Genomic DNA, 20,267 nt, shown 5'->3' with positions numbered 1-20,267 from the left:
CAGAGCAATCCAATCCTAGAATATGTAGAAAATTTGAAATGATGAAAATAAAGCCACAGTTGAAAGAAATAGTGTCTAAAAAATGCAAAGGCTGAATGAGACAAGAAGCTGGTTCTTTGAAAGGATAAATATGATTGACAGACCACTGGTCAAATTAAGGAAAAAAAAGAAAATTTGAATAAATACAATTAGAAACAAAAAAGTGATGTTACAACTGACCCTGAAGAAATGCAAAATATTATCAGAGATTACTATGAACACATTATGTGAATAAACTAGAAAATCTAGAAGTGGAGGAATTCCTGGCATCACATAAACTCCTAGGACTGAAACAGGAAGAAAGCAAAACCCTAAGCAGACCAATAACAATTTAAGAAATCAATTTAGTAATAAGAAATCTTCCTGCCAAAAAGTCCTGGGCCAGTTAGTACAAGACATACAATGAAAAACTGATACCAATTCTATTAGAAGTATTCCAGGCAATAGAGAAGGAAGGAATTCTCCATAGCTCATTCTGTGAGGCCAATATCATCCTGATACAGCAAACACTCAACAAGGAAAGAAAACTACCAGCCAATTTCTCTGATGAAATTGATGCGAAAATTCTCAAAAATATTCTAGCAAATCACATCCAACAGCATATTTCAAGGATCGTCCATTATGCTCAGGCAGGCTTCATTCCCCATATAAATAAACCAGTAAACGTCATCCATCACATAAACAGATGGAAAACCAAGAACCACATGATTATCTGTTTAGATGCAAAAAAAGTATTCAATAAGTTACAATATCCTTTCTTGATAAATACCCTTGAACGTCTAGGCATGAAAGGAACATTCCCCAAAATAATAAAAGTCATCTATTACAAGCCTGCAGCCAACAACATGCTTAATAGGCAGGAACTGAAAGCATTCCTCCTGAGAACTGGAGAAAGGCAAGGGTGCCCACTCTCACCCCTCCTATTTAACACAATACTGGAAGTTCTAGTCAGAGAAACTAGGCAGGAGAAAGAAACTACAGATAGAAAAAGAGGAGGTTCAGTTATCCCTCTTTGTAGATGATATGATTCTATACCCAGAAAACCCTAGAGAGTCTGTCAAAAGCCTCCTTGCTCTGGTAAACAACTTCAGTAAAGTCTCAGGATACAAAATCAGTGCACAAAAAACAGCTGCATTTCTGTACACTAGCAGCAAGCAAACTGAAAACCAAATAAAAACACAATCCCATTCACAACAGCCACCAAAAAATAAAATACCTTGGCATCCACCCAACTAAAGAGGTGAAAGATTTTTACAATGAGAACTACAAACAATGCTCAAAGAAATGCAGGATGACACAAACAAATGGAAAAACATCCATGCTTATGAACTGGAAGAATCAATATTATCAGTATGTCCATCCTACCCAAGGCAATCTACATAGTCAATGCAATTCCTATCAAACTACCTGCATCATTTTTCACAGACCTAGAAAAGATACCAGAGGACCGGGCTCGGCAGCTCAGCCTATAATCTCAGCACTTTGGGAGACTGAGGTAAATGAATTGCCTGAGCCCACAGGTTCAAGACCACCCCGGGGAATTTGGTAGGATCTCATCTCTGCAATAAATCAAAAATTAGCTGGGCATGGTTACACGCACCTGTAGTTCCAGCTACTTAGAAGTCTGAGGGGGAAGGATCCCTGGAGCCCAGCACGTCGACGCTGGGGTAGCCATGAGTGTGCCACTACACTCCAGCCTGGGAGACAGAGTGAGACTCCAACTCAAAAAGAAAAGACAATACAGAAATTCATATGAAAGCAAAAAAGAGCCAAATAGCTAAAGCAATCCTCAGCAAAAAAATAAGATTGAAGGTATCACACTTCCAGACCTCAAACTTTACTACAAGGCCATAGTAACCAAGACAGAATGATACTAGTACAAAAACAGACACACAGACCAATGGAACAGGACAGAGAATCCAGAAGAGAAATCACAGGCCTTCAGCCAACTCATCTTCAACAAAGATGACAAAAGCAAGCATTGTAAAAAGATCCCATATTTAGCAAACAGTGCTGGGGAAACTAGCTAACCACATGTAGAAGAATGAGACTGGACTTCTGCCTATTACCATATGCAAAAATTAACTCAAAATGGATCAAAGACTTAAAGGTGAAACTCCAAACTATAAGAATCTTAGAAATTTAGGGATCACCTCTTGGACATTGGAATAAGCAATGAACTCATGACTGAGTCCTCAAAAGCAAATGCAGCAAAAGCTAAGATTGGCAGGTGAGACCTCATCACACTATAATGTTTTTGCACAGCAAAATAAGCCACTAAAAGTATAAAGAGAACCCACAGAATGGGAAAAAAAAGCATCTGCAAGCTATCCATCTGACAAAGGCCTAACATACAGGATCTATAAGGGACTCAAACAAATCGACAGGGGGGAAAAAAGACACCATAAAAAAAGAGGGCAAAGGACTTGAACAGACACTTCTCAAAGGAAGACATCCAACATATTTTCTAAAATGCTCAGTTTCACTAATCATCAGAGAAATGCAGATCAAAACTACCACAAGATACCACTTCACATCAGTCAGGATGGCTATCACTAAAAGCTAAGAAAAAAAATAGATGTTGATGAGGCTGCAGAGATAGTAGAATACTTCTTCACTGTTGGTGGAAATGTAAATATAAGCTAGTTCAACCTTTGTGGAAGTAGTGTGGTGTTTTCTCAAAGAACTAAAAATTGAGCTACCAAATGATCCAGCAATCCCACTTCCAGGTATATACTCAGAGGAACATAAATCACTCTACCAAAAGACACCTGCATATGTATGCTTATTGCAGCACTATTCAATATAGTAAAAACATGAAACCAACCTAGACATCCATCAAAAGTGGACTGGATTGTTGGGAGCCGGCCATGGAGGCCTGCCTGAGCGTTAGGGATCCAGGCAGGCTGCGGACCCTGAGACCACTAGGATGAGTTCAGGAGCTGATGGCCCATTCCCTCTTCCCTTCTTTGCTGTTTGGCACGTCCCAATAGCAGGGACTTTGATGTTCTAAACATGAAGCTCTGAGAGTATGACAGGCATGGCTTGCTTTAGGAGTCCATTGTCCCCGTTTCTCACAGACTGCGGTTTCGGCTTTAAACTTAACATAATTCAAACTCAGGTCACATTTGGGAGACTTATATACGATACAAGCTTCTTTATAGGATTTAAAAGTATATTTGTAGGATTAGTATATACATGTAAAGTGCTGTTTCAACTTTAATAATATAGATAATTATTTAGGGTTACCAGAAATGGCCCAGCATGAACTTTGGGCTGGGCCACATTCCTGAGGGCCCAGCGCATACTTTGGACTGGCTTGCATTCTTTAGGAATTGGTTTGGGCTATAATTAAGAGTTTCTATAGTGTAGGTAGAATTAGCGTAAAATAGAGAGGAAGTGGGATTTAGGTTGGTCATTAGGTGTTGTGTATGCATAAGTTTTAAAAGTTATTGATTATTAGAATATTATGATATTAGAATTATTGTATTGCTTTTGAGAAATATTAACCAAGCATGAGGAACAGTGAGATAGTTTTGGGATCCTCCTTCCTCGTGCCTGGGGAAACACCTGGTGGTGGGGGACGCCCCTCATCCACCTGGCTCTATGTGCATGTAAATGTCTTGTGATTTAATTGGGATTGCCCTTCCTCTTACTCCAGGAAACACCTGGTGGGTGAGGGATGCCCCTCCTTCACCTGGCTTTGTGTTCATGTAAAAGTTTTGTGATTTAATTGGGATTGTTCTTCCTCATACCTGAGGAAACACCTGGTGGGGGGAGGACGCCCCTCCTGCACCTGGCTTTGTGTTCACGTGAAAGACTTGTGAGACTGTCTGTGTAAAATTTGGGGATAAATACCCGCCGTAAGTTTCAATAAATGGCTTCTGCTCAATTCACTGAACAGATGTCCACTTTCTTTCTTTCTCTTTCTTTCTCTTTCTATCTATCCCTCCATCTTTCTTTCTTTTAATATCTATCCCTCCTATAGAATCGGCTTCTGCCCTAGACAGAGTCCAGTCTCTTTCTTTCTCCCCCTGTCTCTCTCTTTCTTTCTCTTTATTTCTCCAGAATAATCGCCGACGCCACCACACCTACCCAGGGACCCACAAAATCTCTCTGCAGGGGTTGGCCCCTTGCACTGGATAAGGAAAATGTGGTATATATACATGACAAAATATGATACGGTCATAAAGAAGAACAAAATCATGTCCTTTGCAACAACATAGAGGCAACTGGAGATCATCATTCTCCAAAACTGAATACTGCATATTCTCACTCATAAGCAAGTCCTAAACACTTGGCACGGGAGTACAAAGCCAGCAACAACTGACGCTGGACATTACTAACCGGGGGAGGAAGGGAGGTGGGGTAAGGAGCACACAGTCATCCTCTGGGTACCATGACCACGACTAGGAGGAGAGAGAACTTACTAGAAGTCCAAACCTCACCTGCATGCAATTTACTTATGTAGCAAATCCTCACATGTACATCACAACTCTAAAATAAAAATAAATAAATACGAGTTTTTTTTTAAGTTTTTGTTATTGCTGTTGCTTAGTGTCAGAGTTATAGAACTTTTTGCCACTGTAGAGCTGCTTGGTTCATGATTGTGATAACTTGCTTTGAAAACTTTTTCTGATGTTCAACCATTTTTACATGAGTCGTAAAGTTTGAATATACTATTGGGTTCAGTGAATTAATATCTTACACAGAATTTCCATACCTGTGTTCATAAGTGAAATTGTGCTTATTTTTGAATAGGACTTACTAGATCCAGGACTTTTTTTTTTTTTTTTTTTTTGGCATGAGAATAAGGTGATGCAAATATAAGTCTGAGGTGGTTAATTAAATAATCGACCCAAATTTGAAATGGAAACCTCAGGGTGACTCATAAGTATTTTCTCTTCAAAAACTTCATATTCTTAACTATGACCACTGAAAAGGCCAGGAAGCCAATGATGAGTCCACAAGCAATGAGGAAATCCAGTGCAGATAGAGGCTTTATATCTCCCTCCACAGAGAAAGAAGCTGGGACTCCCAGGAGATACAGCTGATTCCAAGACTAGGGTAGCAACTTTCCATGATGAGCCCAAAGCATCCTTGTCATAACAGAAAGCTATTAACAACTCAGATCATGTCAAAAGGAGGAAGGAGTCAACTTAAAAAGACTCCCACTACTAAAGATGCAATAATTAAAGCATCAGGAAGTCTATATGCAATTCACTGAACCACATTCCATATATTTAAATTTACGGGTTTTACTGAAGATGGCATGTATCAAAACAAAACTGACACTTGATCCTGATTCCAAAATGACTAACCACTGGCAGCTGCTACATTCATGGAAAAAGACACCTTGCACCTTAAACTAAAATGAATTAAAGGTCATTATACCAGATTTTGGTGCAAAAATAAATAAAATGTTGCTCATTTCTTTGAATTTGAAACAACAGAAAAAGTTGAGAGTGGGTACCAGTGGCTGTCTCAATTATGCAACCATCCACTGCTTTTCTATATGCACAAGGTTACGGTCTCCCAAAGCATGTTTTAAAGAATGCAAGTTCTAGAGTACCATATGTTCTCACACGTAAGTGGATCTTGACCAATTATCATAATACTAAAAGAAAGGGATTAGCAGTAGTGGGAAACTGCCAGGGGAGGGAGGGGCAAGCCTCATCAACAAGGGTGCCTGCATAATAAACATTTGTATATCCAACCCTGAATTGTACCCCACTTCTTGAAAATAAATAAATTTGGGAAATGCTGCAAACTAGTGTCTTCTCATAGGAACTCAAAATGCCCATTAATGAATGTAAGACTCCAAGACATTCTGCCACAAGGAAACCCATTTCACTCTGCATTTCCCAGCAAAATCCTCAAGTTCATGTCACCCTGGAGTCCATTTCTCCAAGAACACTGATTGACAAACGACAGAAATATTCTCCTCTGGATATTTTGCCACATGTTCAAGTTTCCTCTCACAACACAGAACAGGGGAACAAACATTGATTCAATGTCAAATAACTGAAGGGCTTTGTACATTGAGAGTTCATGTATTTTTGCATGCATTGCATCACCTTCACCTGACATATCTCTGTTACTTCTTTTAATCTCAAAATATAGCTTCTTTTTTGGCAGCTAATAGAAGACTGATCTTGAAAGGATGGTTTTTCTTTTTCCTTTCAAGTGGGATACAGGATCTTCATGTGTACAGTAGGGTTAAATGTCCCAGATATACCCCAACTGAATGCCAATTTTCAAAAATTTGTTAATTTTTGCAAACACATGATATCTTATAAACACATACTCTTGCTGTAAACCCATGACTGATCTTTGGAAAACAAGGCCATAAATGAATGAACATATAAAAGTTTGTTTTTTGAAAATTTGCTATGGTAGAAATTAAAAGAAAATTGACTCTCGAATATTTCTGAAAATTATTGCTGTGATTTCTCTTCAATATAATCATGTCATTTATAATTACACAAAATAACGTTTTGAAAATTATCAAGTCATATAAGGGACATTATTATTATTCCTACTACTCCAACAGGTAATTTGGTTGTTGGATCATGGACTAAGAAAACAGAAATGATATCATATATTGCATGTGGTTGCTATAAAGATTAAATAAAGTATGTAGAATAACTTTTTTAAAGTTCTATAGTAATGCATTATCTATGCTAGCTTTCATTGATTTTATGTTATTCTAATCAACTTCTGTAAATAACATGGTAGCACTTACTATGAGCCATAAAACGTATTTTGTAAGTCACGACAGAGATGCTATTTTAAATAAAACATTGTACTTTATTTTATTTTATTTTATTTTAAATGGGGCTGACAACATCAATGCCAGGTTCCTGATGGCGCAGGTTGAAGAAAACACTCATACTCCGGCAAAGAAGCCACCACCGATGAGCATTCTTGAAGTGGGTGGAGTTCCACTGCCAATATCATCCAATGAAATATGGGATAAAATCAGTAAGTTTGAAGCCAGGCCTGATGATCTCATTCTAGCTACATACCCAAAGTCAGGTGAGTGTATCGAAACATATAAAAATGTTTTGTAATCGAGCATGAAACTATAGGATAATACGTATTGATCAATAAAGCAGGACTGGAATTTGGAGAGGGAGGACAAATTATTTATCTTTATTGCGCAGACCCGTCCTTAGTCTTGCAGGACATTGGCATTCCTGGCCCCTAGGGCACCCCTTTCTAACATCACTCTCTCCTGATGAACTAAACATATTTCTCAGTGTCTCAGGAGTGGAGCAAATAAGGCTCCCACTCCAGAACCAATAACTTAGATAAAATATCAGGTCAATGAATCAAGAGATATTACTTTTTTTACTTGCTGAATATACCCTTTTATCATGATGAAATATTGCTCTTAATCCCTGGCAATAATTATTGTTCTGAAATTGGGCAGTCATTATTGCTGGTTCATAATTACTATGTGCATGGTATGTATTTTTCCATCCCTTTACTTTGTTTTTATGTATTTGTATGAAAAATTCATCTTAATTGCTTTGCCTCGAAAATTTACATTTAATATAACTAACTCAAACTTGGCTTCGAGTCCACCAACTTATCATTTATTTGCCGTGCTCTCGTGTTTATCTCTTTGCTACTCTTTTCCTGACTTCTTTTGAAGCCACTGTCTTTTTAGAATTCCACCTGGCATTTTGGCAGCATCTCTCGGTTTTGTTTTCCCAGAAAGCACGCTAGGGTTTATAGCATGCATCTCTATCTTGGCACAGTCCATGTTAAATGAATATCATAACACTCCCCACATTATCATTTCTGACATTCCGTATTCCCTTGTGCAGCAGATCTAAATTTTCATCTGGTGTTGTTTTCTGTCGCACCGAAAAACTCCTTTAACATTTCTCTGGTGCAGTTCTGCTGGCAACACATTCATTCAGCTTTGGGTCATGGGAAAACAAGTCTTTGACCTTCATCTTTAAAGGATATTTTTACCAGATAAATGAATTTCCAGATTGACATGTTTATTTTTCTTTTTACCTTAACGATGCCATTCGTTGTTTCCTGGTTTGCATTGTTTTAGAAGAAAGGCCTGTGTTTATTTTTAGTGTTGCTTTCTCATAGGCAATGAATCTTTTTTTCTATGTCTGCTTTCAAGATTTTCCCATTAGTTTCTAGCAATTTGATTTTGGTGGGGTTTGTGCATTTGTGGATATTTTCTGAGTAGGGTTCACTGAGCCTCTTGGATGTATGAGTTCATAGTTTTCATCAAATTTGGTATAACTTTTGGCTTTACTTTTAAAAATAATTTTTTACCTCTTTGCTTTTATGGGGCCCCAGTGAAACGGTTTGATTTTTCCCCACACATCACTGAGGCTCTCTTCATTTTGTAAATATTTTGTTTCATTTCAGAGAGTTTCTTTTGCTCTGTTTTTAAACGATCTTACCTCTTTCCTTCAAAGTATTTATGATTTATGCTTAATTCCATCTAGTCAATTTTTCATTTCAAATAGTGTATCTTTTAGCTCTAGAATTTTCTCAAGCTACCTGTCATTTCTATTCTCATGAGGTTCATACTTTTCCTTTAATATTTGAATATATATGCAACATATGTATATAGATATATAGATATGTATATCTATATATCTATGTACATATGTCTGTTTTTATGTCTTTGTCTACTGATACCACTATCCCTGTTATTTATGGGTTTGATATTAGCTATTGATATTTTCTTGGTTAAGAGTAACACTTTACTGCTTGACATTTTGAGGAATATCAGATGCCAGACATGGCAAATGCTAGGTTCTTGCATGACCGATTTTTTTTCTCTCTTCTTTAAGGATTGTTTGAAGTTAACTGTTAGGCAGTTAAGGTGTTTCTCATTTTAGGGTTTCTCTTCTTTGTTATAGTGTAACTGGAGTAGCCTTTCTCTAGAGATGATTTGGCTCTACTTCTAAGACTTCTAGGGTTTCTACTGAATGTCCACAGTGTACAATGGGCCTCTTTACTCTGGCTGTGTATTAGTGTTCTACAGCCGCTATAACAAATTACCACAAACTTAATGCCTGTTCATTAGGTCACAGTTTCTGTAGGCCAAAAGTCTGGCTTAATATGACTGGAATATCTGCTTGGGGTCTACTAAGCTAAAATCAAGGTATCAGGCAGGACTGCCATTTTCATCTGAGGCTTCACATTCTTTTCTAAGCTCAAGACTGTCAACAGAATTCAGTTCCCTATGGTTGTAGTACTGAGATACACTTATCTGGATACTTGCCTCTCTTCATCTTCACACCAATAATCATGCATCAAACATTTAGTGCGCTTTGACTTTCTCTGACTTTTTCCTGCCACATCTCTCTGACTTCTTCTTTTGCTTGAAAAGCTCTTGTGATTACATTGGACTCTCCCAGATCATTCAAGGTCATCTCCCTATCTTAAGGTCAGCTCTTCGTAACCTTAATTATGACCGCAAAATACCTCTGGACATGTAATATAAAATAATCACAGGTGTGAGACCAGAGGACTAAGGTTATGGGAGGCCAAGATACTGCCCATCACAGCTTCTTTGGAACACAAAAGTCCCTCAGTGCTTTTGATCTCTATGGATTACCTGGCTGACAGTTTCCTGGTTAGTTCCTTGCCTGACCTCAGTGGAGTCTGGCCCTATACAAGTACAGTTTACTATTCAGCAACAGACTCAAGGGATCTCCTATGCATTATATGGAGGGATTTCTTTGTGTAGTTTCATCTTCTCTGATAACGCTTCTCTGGCAATTGCAGCTGTCTCAGGCTCCCAGAGCTCCTCCATCTGGCTCTTGAACTCAATGAGTCTGCCATGAATTTCTCAAGTTCCCTGTTTCTTCACGTGTTCAGAAAGCATCTTAGACTGAAGGATGGGGCAATTGTCTGGTATTTGAAACAGTGGTTTCATATACTTTTTCCAGTTTTCTAGTGGATTATGACTGGACCGACTTGACTTAATGATATTTTTAGAACACTGTACCCAACAACAACAGAATAATACATTGAAAAATATAGACTATCAGATGGGATTTTTAAAAAGTTCTCAAGTAAATTCACAAGGACTATAATCATACAGAGTATGTTTTTAGACTAAAATGAATTTAAATTAAAAATTAATAAAGATATCTGTACATCCACAAATATTTAAAATTAAGCAATATTAATTTAAATAACATGACTTTAAAAGAAATTAGGAAATTCTGTGATTTAAATAATAATGAAAGCATAACATATCAAACGTTGTGAGAGGCAGCTAACGTAGTGTTTAAAGAGAAATTTTTAATGACTTTTTTTTACTTCATATGTGTGTATATGTGTATACATATGTAGGTACAGATATATGAAAAATCTTTTTTAAAAATCTAAATTTCCAATTTAAGAAGCACAAAACTGTAGAGTAAGTTAAACTCAAATTGGGAACTTCCTCAATGTAAGAAACATCTATGAAAACTTCACATCATTTAATCATTTAAAGGTAACATCATGGATGTGAAAAACACCAAGGAATTTAATGGATAACAATTTGACCAAATAGATAAATCTAATGAAGTCAACAACAGGATGACGAGTCAATTTATAATCATCTATTTATTGAAATATTTTAGCAATGAATAATGAGAACATAAAACTTTTAAAATGCTATTTATGGCCGAGCTCAGTGGCTAAGTCTGTAATCCCAGGACTTTGGGAGACCAAGGTGAGTGGATTGCCTGAACCCACGGGTTGGAGACCAGTCCTGGCAACTTGGCGAGACTTCGTCTCTACAATAAATGAAAATTTAGCTGGGCATGATAGCGTGTGCCTGTAGTTCTGAATATTTGGAAGGCTGAGGCAGACGGATCACAGAAGGCCAGCAGGTCGATGCTGGGGTGGCCATGAGTGTGCCACTGCACTCCAGCCTGGGCAACAGAGTGAGACTCCAACTCAAAAAAATAATATATACATATATACATACATACATACTATTTACAAGAAATAACATCCAAAAAATAAAATATTTAAAAATTAATTTAACAAAAGCCATGAAAGAAGCACTACTGGGAGAAATTTTTTAAAGATTTAAACAAATAAAGAGACATACCATTTCTACGCCTTGAAAGATAAATACTGTTAAGATCTAAGTTCTCCCAAAGTTGATCTACAGATAGAATGCAATGTCAATCACGAACTAACAAGTTGATTCAAGATTTGCATAAAGATGCAATAGCTTTATAATAGCCAAAACCGTTTTGATGAAGAAGGGAGAGTTGGAAGGATTTCAAGACCTTTTTTTAGCTTCATCAACCAAAACATCACAGTATTGGCATAGGGATAGCCATAGAGGATTAACCCTTGCCTTCCACCATAGGCAAAATAAAATAACATAAAATAATTCGAGGGAAAATGCACCAGAGACCTAAATATAAAAAGTAAATTGCGGGGATCCTGCCCCTGCAGGGATCGGGAGTCTCTGGCGATGTGACAGCGTCAGTGATTAAACTGGAGGGATAGATATAAAGAGAAAGAAAGTGGGGAGAAAGAAAGAGACTGGACTCTTGTTTAAATGACCAGAAGCCATTTAATGGGTGCAATCCCAGGGTTTTTATCTCCAAACTCTGCAAAGTTATTATCACAGGAAATCCTGCTGTTATGGTTACATAAAAGGTAGCAGGAAGTATACACAGAAGAAAAAAATCTTCAAACTTGTTAAAACACATAGAAAACACTAACTCTTCAAGAACATTTTTAAAAAATTGTATTTAATCAACATTAAAAGACCCCATTAAGAAAATAAAGAACATTCCTCAACAAAAGGAACAAAGTGGGAGGTATCACACATACAGACTTTACACTTTATTACAAGGCTACAGCAACCAAGACAGCACAGTACTGGTACAGGAATAGGTACATAGACCAATGGAATGGAACAGAGATTCTGGAAGTAAAAACACAATCTTTCAACCAACTCATCTTCAACAAAGCCACCAATAACAATCACTGGGGAAAGGAGACCATATTTAGCAAATGGTGCTAGAAAAATTGACTAAGCACATGTAGAAGAATGAAACTGAACCCCTACCTATCACCATATACAGAAACCAACTCTAAATGGATCAAAGACCTAAGCGTAAAGCCCCAAACTATAAGAATCCTAGAAGAAAATGTAGGAAACACCCTTATGCACATGGAAATTGGCAACAAATTCTTGACCAAGTCCCCAAAAGCGAATGCCATAAAAGCTGAGATAGACAATTAGGACCTTATCAAACCGAAAAGCTTTTGCATAACAAAATAAATCATCAAGAGCATAAAAAGACGAACCACAGAATGGGAAAAAATATTTGCTAATTATGTAACTGACAAAGGCCTAATACCCAGGATCTACAAGGAACTTAAAAGAAGTGAAAGGAAAAAACAAACCCATTAAAATGTGGGCAAGGAACACAAACAGACGCTTCTCAAAAGAGGACATACAAGCAGCCAACAGACACATGAAAAATGGCTTGGACACATCAGAAAAACGCAAATCTAAACTACAGTGAGATACTACCTAACTCCAATAAGTTGACTATCATTAATAAATCAAAAAACAACAGCTGCTGGTGCAGGTCTGGAGAAAAAAGGAACACTTCTACACCGTCAGTGGAAGTGCAGGCTAGTTCGGCCTTTATAGAAAGAAGTGTGGAAATTCCTAGCCTAACTAAAAATTGACCTTGCATTTGGTCCAGCAATTCCCCTCTTGGGAATATACCCAGAGGAACATAGATCAGTCTACCAAAAAGACACCTGCACACACGTTTATTGCTGTACTATGAGCAATTGCAAAAACATGGAACCCACCCCTCTACCCATGGAAAGTGGACTGGATAAAGAAAACGTGGTACGGGTACACGATGGTATAATATGCAGCCACAAAGAAGAACAAAATAACGAACTTCCCAGCATTTGGGTGGAATTGGAGACCATCACACTCCGTGAAGTGTCACAGAAGCAAAGAGCTGAAGACCACATGTGCTCACTCAAAAGTGGGCTCTAAACATTAGTCACGTTAGCACAAGGGAGGGATCAGTAGCCAATGGGCACCCCAGAGGAGGGAGGAGGGAGGAGCGTGGGGAGCACGTGATGACACGAAGAGTACTTGGTCCACTCCCAGGAGTGAAGGCCAATGAGAAGCCAAAACATCAACCGCATGCAGCCTACTTATGTAGATAATCCTCACTTGTACCACACACATCTCTATAACAAACAAATACATAACGGACACTAAAATTTTTTAAATGACAGAGATGAAGAGAAAATATTCACAATGAATTTATCTGGCAGAAATGTATAAAGAATTTTTATAACTCAAACAAAACCCCTCAATTTTTTGCAGTAGGAAAAAATGTGTGAAAAAAGTCTCATGAAAAAAGCTGTGCACTAATGACCCACAAACAGAGAAAAAGATGCTTAGTATCACTCACTAGGAAAATGGAAATTGTAACTATTGAAACGGTACCACACACAAAGTAGAATAGCTAGCAAACCAGAAATACTAAGTGCTGCTGAAGATGGAGCAACTGTTATTCCCAGGCACAGTTCACGAGAATATAAGACAGCACCCTGAAACACTGTTCCACCATTTCTTGTCAAGTTAAACGCATTCACCACGCAATGCAGCAAGTCCACTCCTAAGAATTTATCCAAGAAAAATGAAGCTCTATGTTCACCCAAAAACTTGTACGGAAATGTTCATAGGAGCTTTATTCCAAAATTAGCCAGGTGTGGTGGCACGTGCCTATAGCTCCAGCTGTTTGGAGGACTGAGGTAGAAGGATCACCTGAGCCCGCCACATTCCAGCTTGGGCGACAGGGTGAAACTCCGACCCAGAAAAATATGAAAATAAAACAAATAAGCCGGTGGTTGCCTAAAGCCAGAAGGAGAGAGGGGGATGATTGGTTATGAACAAACAGACGATTCTAACCTTGACAGTTGTAACAGTTACGTGGTTAAACACATTTGTCAAAATTCACACCACTATGCATTTAAAATGGGTTCATTCTATTTTTACCACAATGAAGTGAATTTTGAAAAACCCATGAGTCCATAATGATGAATATAAAAGAAGGGAAAAAATGTTTTTACCACTATTTCATATACTATTATTCATTTTTTTAAGTCTAGAAGTAAGTACTTAAGGAAAATAATTTAAAGTGTAGTTCTTCTCCCGTTTCTGAAGGGAAGTTCTTTTTTACATAAGCTCTGCCTAATAAATATAGAAGACATGATGAAATTAGAAAAGTAACCATTTGCAACACACGATGAAAATTGATTCAGGCAAGATCACCAATAAATCCTAAAGTAACAAGGTAAGCCGGGCTCGGTGGCTCAGCCTGTCATCCCGCGCCTTTGGGAGGCTGAGGTGAGTGGATTGCATGAGCCCGCGGGTTCGAGACCCGCCTGGGCAGCGAGACCTCATCTCTACGATAAATCAAAAAATCAGCCGGGCGTGGTAGCGCATGCCTGTAATTCCGGCTACTTGGAAGGCTGAGGTGGAAGGATCGCCGGAGCCCAGCAGGTCGAGGCTGCGGTGGCCGGGAGCGGCCGCTGCACTCCAGTCTGGGTGACCCAGTGAGACTCCAACTCAAAAAAAGAAAAAAGAAAAAATAACAAGGTAAAACCTAAAATGTCACCCTACAGTTTAATTTCTAATAGCAAGTGGAAGTGTGGGCCTTGACAATGGGACGTCTGGTGGGCTCTCCTTAACCAAATGAGCAAAAATAGAATCACTGACCATGAGGCAACCAGACAGTGGCAGGTGAGATGCCAAAATAGAATACAAAGCATAACCTGGTAAATCTTCCTGCCAAAAATGTTTGACTGAACCTAATCAAGACCTGTTTTCCAGTATATGAAAAATAGAAGAACTCCAGGACCAAATTACACATACTGTTAAAAATCAGACAAAGGCAGAATGCGGGGCATACTGCAAGACAGTTGTCTGTTCTGCTTAAGAATTATCATCGGTCATCTCCGCTGCTCTGTCCTACTCTCCAAGAAGCCAGTGTGTCTTTGCTTCAGCCTCTGTTGCCCTGTGACCTGCAGGTCCTGGGAGAACTGTAGGAAGGACGTCAGGACACCTAGAAGCTGGGAAATGGTGTGACTTTTCCAGATAATCTCACCTCAAAAGGAACCCCACAGAAGGAGGGGAAAGAGGAAGAAATGGCCTGTTCTCAGGTTTCTTAAACGACACAAAGAGTTATCACCATGAACTTATGACCTGCAGTGTTAAAAATGTTCCCTTGTGACTGTGGAACACGGGAAGGCATGGATACCTAAGATTCCTATTGGAGGAACTGTTAACATTCAGAGATGTGGCCATAGAATTCTCCCGAAAGGAGTGGGAATGTTTGGACCCTGGTCAGCGGATTTTGTACAGGAATGTGATGTTAGAGAAGTCCAGAAACTTGGTTTCTCTGGGCCTGGTTATTTCTACTCTGGACCTGATCACATGTCTTCAGCAAAGGACAGAGCCCTAGAATGTGAAGAGACAACACATCAGCCAAACTTCCAGTGCTTCTGCTGTTTTTTTTGTTTCACCACCTCCATATCGACAAAACAATTCCCTTTGAGGACTTTTTCATGCAGGCAAACAAAAAAAGTCATGTGAATTCTCATTACACTGAGGGCCTTTTGCCAGAGGAGAGCACAGAAGAGTTATTCACTAAAGCGACATTGGTAACATGCAGAAGATTTTGCTGTAAGAATTTACACTTAAAGAAAATTTGAGAAAGTGTAAGGGTAAAGGACAAACAAAATTTACTTTGTACATAACCATTACATATGGAACAAATGTGGGAGGTCTTTCATCTCTGCTACCGGTTTATTATCCACTAGAGCACCCATTTTCCAGGAATGGCTTACAAATATGATGAATATGGCAAAATGTTTAGCCAACCCTCAAAATGTACTCGACATCAGAGAATTAATAATGGAAGAAATTTACACAGAGCTGATACATGCAAGAACGTGTTTAGCAAATTATCACATCCAAATGAACATGAAAGAATCCATACTGGAAAGACACCATTCAAATGTGAAAAACATGGCAAAGGCTTTCCTTGGTACTCACATCTTACTCAACATCAGAGAATCCATACTGGAGAGAAACCCTACACATGTGAAGAGTGTGGCAAAGCCTTTAAGTGGTATGAACATCTTTCATGACATCAGAGATTACATATGGGAGAGAAACCCTACAAATGGGAAGAATATGGCAAAACCTTTCATTGAAGTTTTATTCGACATCAGAGAATCCATACTGAAGAGAAATCCTCCAAACGTACATAATGTAACAAAGCCTTTTGCTTTCATTCAGGACTTGCTAGTCATTCGTGAATCTTTACTGGAGAGAAATCCTACAAGTGTGAATGTGACAAAGCCTTTCATCAGCACTCACATCTCATTCAACATCAGAGAACCCATACAAGAAAGAAAGCCTACAACTGTAAGAATGTGACAAAGCCTTTCACCGTTACTTCAACTTTTCTCAACATCAGAGAATTTATACTTGGCAAATGTCCTATACCAGTAATCCCTAGGGAAAAGCATTTATCAAAATATAAGCCATAGAAAGCATGTGGAGAGAAGGTTTACAGATGTAAAGGGTAGCATTGTCTTTACTTTATACTTCAGATCTTTTGAATCTACAAAATGTAATGACTGTCTAAAGCCTTTAACTATAGTGAAAACTTTGACATTCGAGAATTTGCATTGGAGAAAACCTCTAGAAATTTAATGAATGTAGAACGACTTGTGTTAAAATATATATATACTTCAGAAAACATAGGGGGACCATACTAAAAACTTTACAGATGCAATGTATGTGGAAACTTATTTAATCAGAAGTCAAGTTTGTGTGTGTGAATACATGCCTACCTTAAGTAGGAAAGGACATCATTGGAACAAAAGAAATAATTTAAAATCTTAAGTAAATCGGTTTTCTCTGCTTCACAGTGAATTTGTCCACTAAAATCTGATGGCTTCTAGTTCAGAATCTTCCTGTGGTTAATCTCCTTTTTACCTTCCCTGTTATTCATGCAAGAGCTAATATAAGATATACTGTTTCAGTTTCATAAAGTGTTCATTATTTAGCCTACTTAACAATTGTAAGGATTTCTGAAGATGAAATGTAGTGGTGTACAGAACACAATCAGAAAGGAAATAACATTGAATGTATTTAGTTACATTTTAATTAGTATTCCATTTATTTCTTCACAACTGGAGAATACCATTGAAGATATTTTGGTGTTAGCATTCCTTTCACTTTGTATAATTAACATAATTAATTTTATTGACTGTTGGGCCAATTTGTTTTGGTAAAAACTTGGGAGACTTTATAAATCAAGGGTTTGTGTTGACTTTGTTTTGTTTTGACATTTAATCAAAGTGAACATTCACAACACCCAAATGATAGATAGATAGATAGATAGATAGATAGATAGATAGATAGATAGATAGATAAAAGGAAAAGAATAAAGTCAATTAAGCAAAACAGGTTTTTTTATTTGAATTTTTGAGTGCTCTGCATATTTCTGAGTTTTCTGTACGGTTAAATGTTTTCATAATATAAATTGGATTAAGTGCTCCAAACCTTACCCCAGGAAATTTTGGGATTACTTCATATCTAAGGGAAGGTGTAATGAACTGAATGTTCCTTTCTGCCTCTGAAACATTAATCTAATGGCAAAGTGCTCTCGTGTTGCTGTCATTTTTCAAAATAGTCAATAACTTAAGATAAAAGTCCAGTTGACTACACCTAAGCAATTATTTCTGTATTTTTAGGTACAACCTGGATGCAAGAAATTTTAGACATGATTCAAAATGAGGGTGATGTGGAGAAATGCAAAAGAGCCATCTCTTTAGACAGACATCCTTTCATTGAATTGACATTTCCTTTTAAGAAAAAATATGGTAAGTAATAGTCAGTAAGACGGAACAGGCCTTGACTCCAGGATACCAAAGCCATTTGGAGTTTCTTGATTAGGGACTTCCACGGTCCACTGGGTCATGGGTCAAGAAATCAAACCCTGCACTGGGTCCCCAGAGCCTCTTTGTGTTCTCAACTGGTGACCTCATCTCCTCAACAAATTATTCATTCTATTTATTGGCTTTCTCTTTCCCAGTAACTGATGGTGGGTACATCCTTCGTTTCCACTTCTTGTGTCTGAATCAGGGGAAAGACCAGAGATGGGTGTTGAGCTATTGTAAAAGGAAGAGAGTGATTTCTGGGGGGAAAAGAGAGAAGGAGAAGTAGGAAAGGATGCATTATGGAGCTTCCCAGAATTAATTGAAGGAGCCGGAGACTTTCCTGGGAATCTGAAAGCTCAGAGGATGAGATGAATTACAGAAAGACTTGCTAGAAGCCTGGGAGAGAAAGGATGCATTACGTGCCCTTGGGGATAGACGACTATTATCTCTAATGGAAAACAAAACAAAAATGAGTAAAAATAATAATAATAATAGAATCACTTTTTACACCAAGGAATAAATGCAAATTAAAGAGTTTTCCAAAAGTGGCAAGAATAGATGAAAACTATGAATTGCTTTTCTAGATTTTGAGATGGCTCTTGAGATGCCCTCACCACGACTGCTCAAAACCCACTTGCCTTCACATCTGATACCACCATCTGTCTGGAGACAAAACTGCAAGGTAACCGAAGTTGGCTTTTCAAACTTTTCTTAGTTTGGCAATGCAAATTGAATAAGTGAAGATATCTTTGAAAATAAAATATGTGCTATTTTTCTTAACACGGAGTCTTTAAAATCAGGGATTACATAAATTCAAAATGTGTGGATATCAATGTTTTCTAATATTCTGTGTCTACGGATTCTATTTCACGATAATGCCTTGGTCAGATTTTCTACAGTAGAGTCTTGGTGCTGCAAATCAGGGAGGATTGATTGGCAGCTACAAAGGAGGGAAACACGTTCAAAAATCAAGCCATTTGCGTTGCTCTGCCAAAGTTCTAGAAGGTACTCTCCTGGCCTCAGAAGCAAAAGTATAGGGTCTCCTCCTTGTCAAGGCTCGCATACCCGCGTAGTCTGCCCAATGGGCTGAATTCAAAGACTGTCATCACGTTTTCTTCTTCCCTCCATAGTTGATCTCTCACGAAGTCCACTCATTCTTTATCATCGTTCTGATCTGTCCACTGCACTCACTACATCACTACCACCTGCACCCAAGTCAATTCGCTGTTCTCTCTTGCTTCCCTCTTCACCTGTCTGCCCCTAGTCCTACTCCCTGAAAGCCATCCTCTCTGGAGATCGTGCTCGTCCTCGTCCTAAAACAACTCCAGCTGAGGCCTTTCCCTGTTTTAAACACTTCTACAGGTGGATTGAAGATCTCATCCAACTCTCCCCATGACTTCCGAGTCCAACTCTGCCCACGAATTCCAAGACCCTTGGCAGTCTACCCTGTTTCAGCTCCAGCCCAGTGTCTTCCCTTCCCCCCATCCTGACCACGATCATCCTGAGATCCTGCAGGTTCCTCACCAGAGGGAGAATCCTCACACCCAGGACCTTCCCACATTCTGTTCCTCTGACGAAAACATCCTCCCGTCTTCACCTGGCTGATTTCTACTCACTCTTCGGGTCTGTGCACGGATACCACCTACTTTGGAACTCCTCTGACCCCTATGGTTGCATGAGTTTCGTGCATACCTGTCGGCACATGAGTGTGTGTGTCCGTTCCAACATTGTGTTCATCATGCTGCATTCCGATTTCTCTTCTTGCCTCTAATGAGCTGCAAACTTCTTAAAGGCAAGGACTCAGTCTTGTCCAATTGTTCACTCTAAGCAGTATCTGACACACAGCATGGGCTTACTTGTCTGCTCTGCATTTGTGGAATGAATGACCACACTTTTTTTTTTTTTTTTTTTGAGTTGGAGTCTCACTCCGTCACCCAGGCTGAAGTGCAGTGGCATGCTCACGGCCACCCCAGTGTCGACCTGCTGGGCTCCGGCGATCCTTCCGCCTCAGCTTTCCAAGTAGCCAGAGCTACAGGCGTGCGCCACCACTTCTGGCTAATTCTTTTGATTTATTGTAGAGACAAGGTCTCGCCAAGTTGCCCAGGCTGTTCTCGAACCTGTGGACTCAGGCAATCCCCTCACCTTGGCCTCCCAAAGTGCTGGGATGACAGGCTTGAGCCACCGTGCCCGACTTTGACCATAAATTTCCAATCATCAGCCGG

The 20,267-nt window shown here is 38.8% G+C and overlaps 1 protein-coding gene across 2 annotated transcripts in view; it reads left to right on the top strand.

Annotated features, from left to right (window-relative positions):
• The first annotated feature begins 6,905 nt into the window (after positions 1-6,905).
• Positions 6,906-20,267, top strand: part of SULT1C3 (sulfotransferase family 1C member 3) — a 100,820-nt gene continuing 87,458 nt past the window's right edge. For both annotated transcript variants that reach the window (XM_008064820.1, XM_021715935.1), the window contains exons 1-3: positions 6,906-7,077; positions 17,860-17,988; positions 18,630-18,727. In XM_008064820.1, the coding sequence (XP_008063011.1) occupies positions 6,906-7,077; positions 17,860-17,988; positions 18,630-18,727 (399 nt within the window). The remainder of the gene's footprint in view (positions 7,078-17,859; positions 17,989-18,629; positions 18,728-20,267) is intronic.

The sequence above is a fragment of the Carlito syrichta genome, unplaced genomic scaffold, assembly GCF_000164805.1.
Source record: "Carlito syrichta isolate Samal-C Ts95f unplaced genomic scaffold, Tarsius_syrichta-2.0.1 Scaffold308060, whole genome shotgun sequence".
NCBI lineage: Eukaryota > Metazoa > Chordata > Mammalia > Primates > Tarsiidae > Carlito > Carlito syrichta.
Note: the sequence above shows the minus strand (reverse complement) of the source record. Positions and strands in the feature narration are given on the sequence as shown.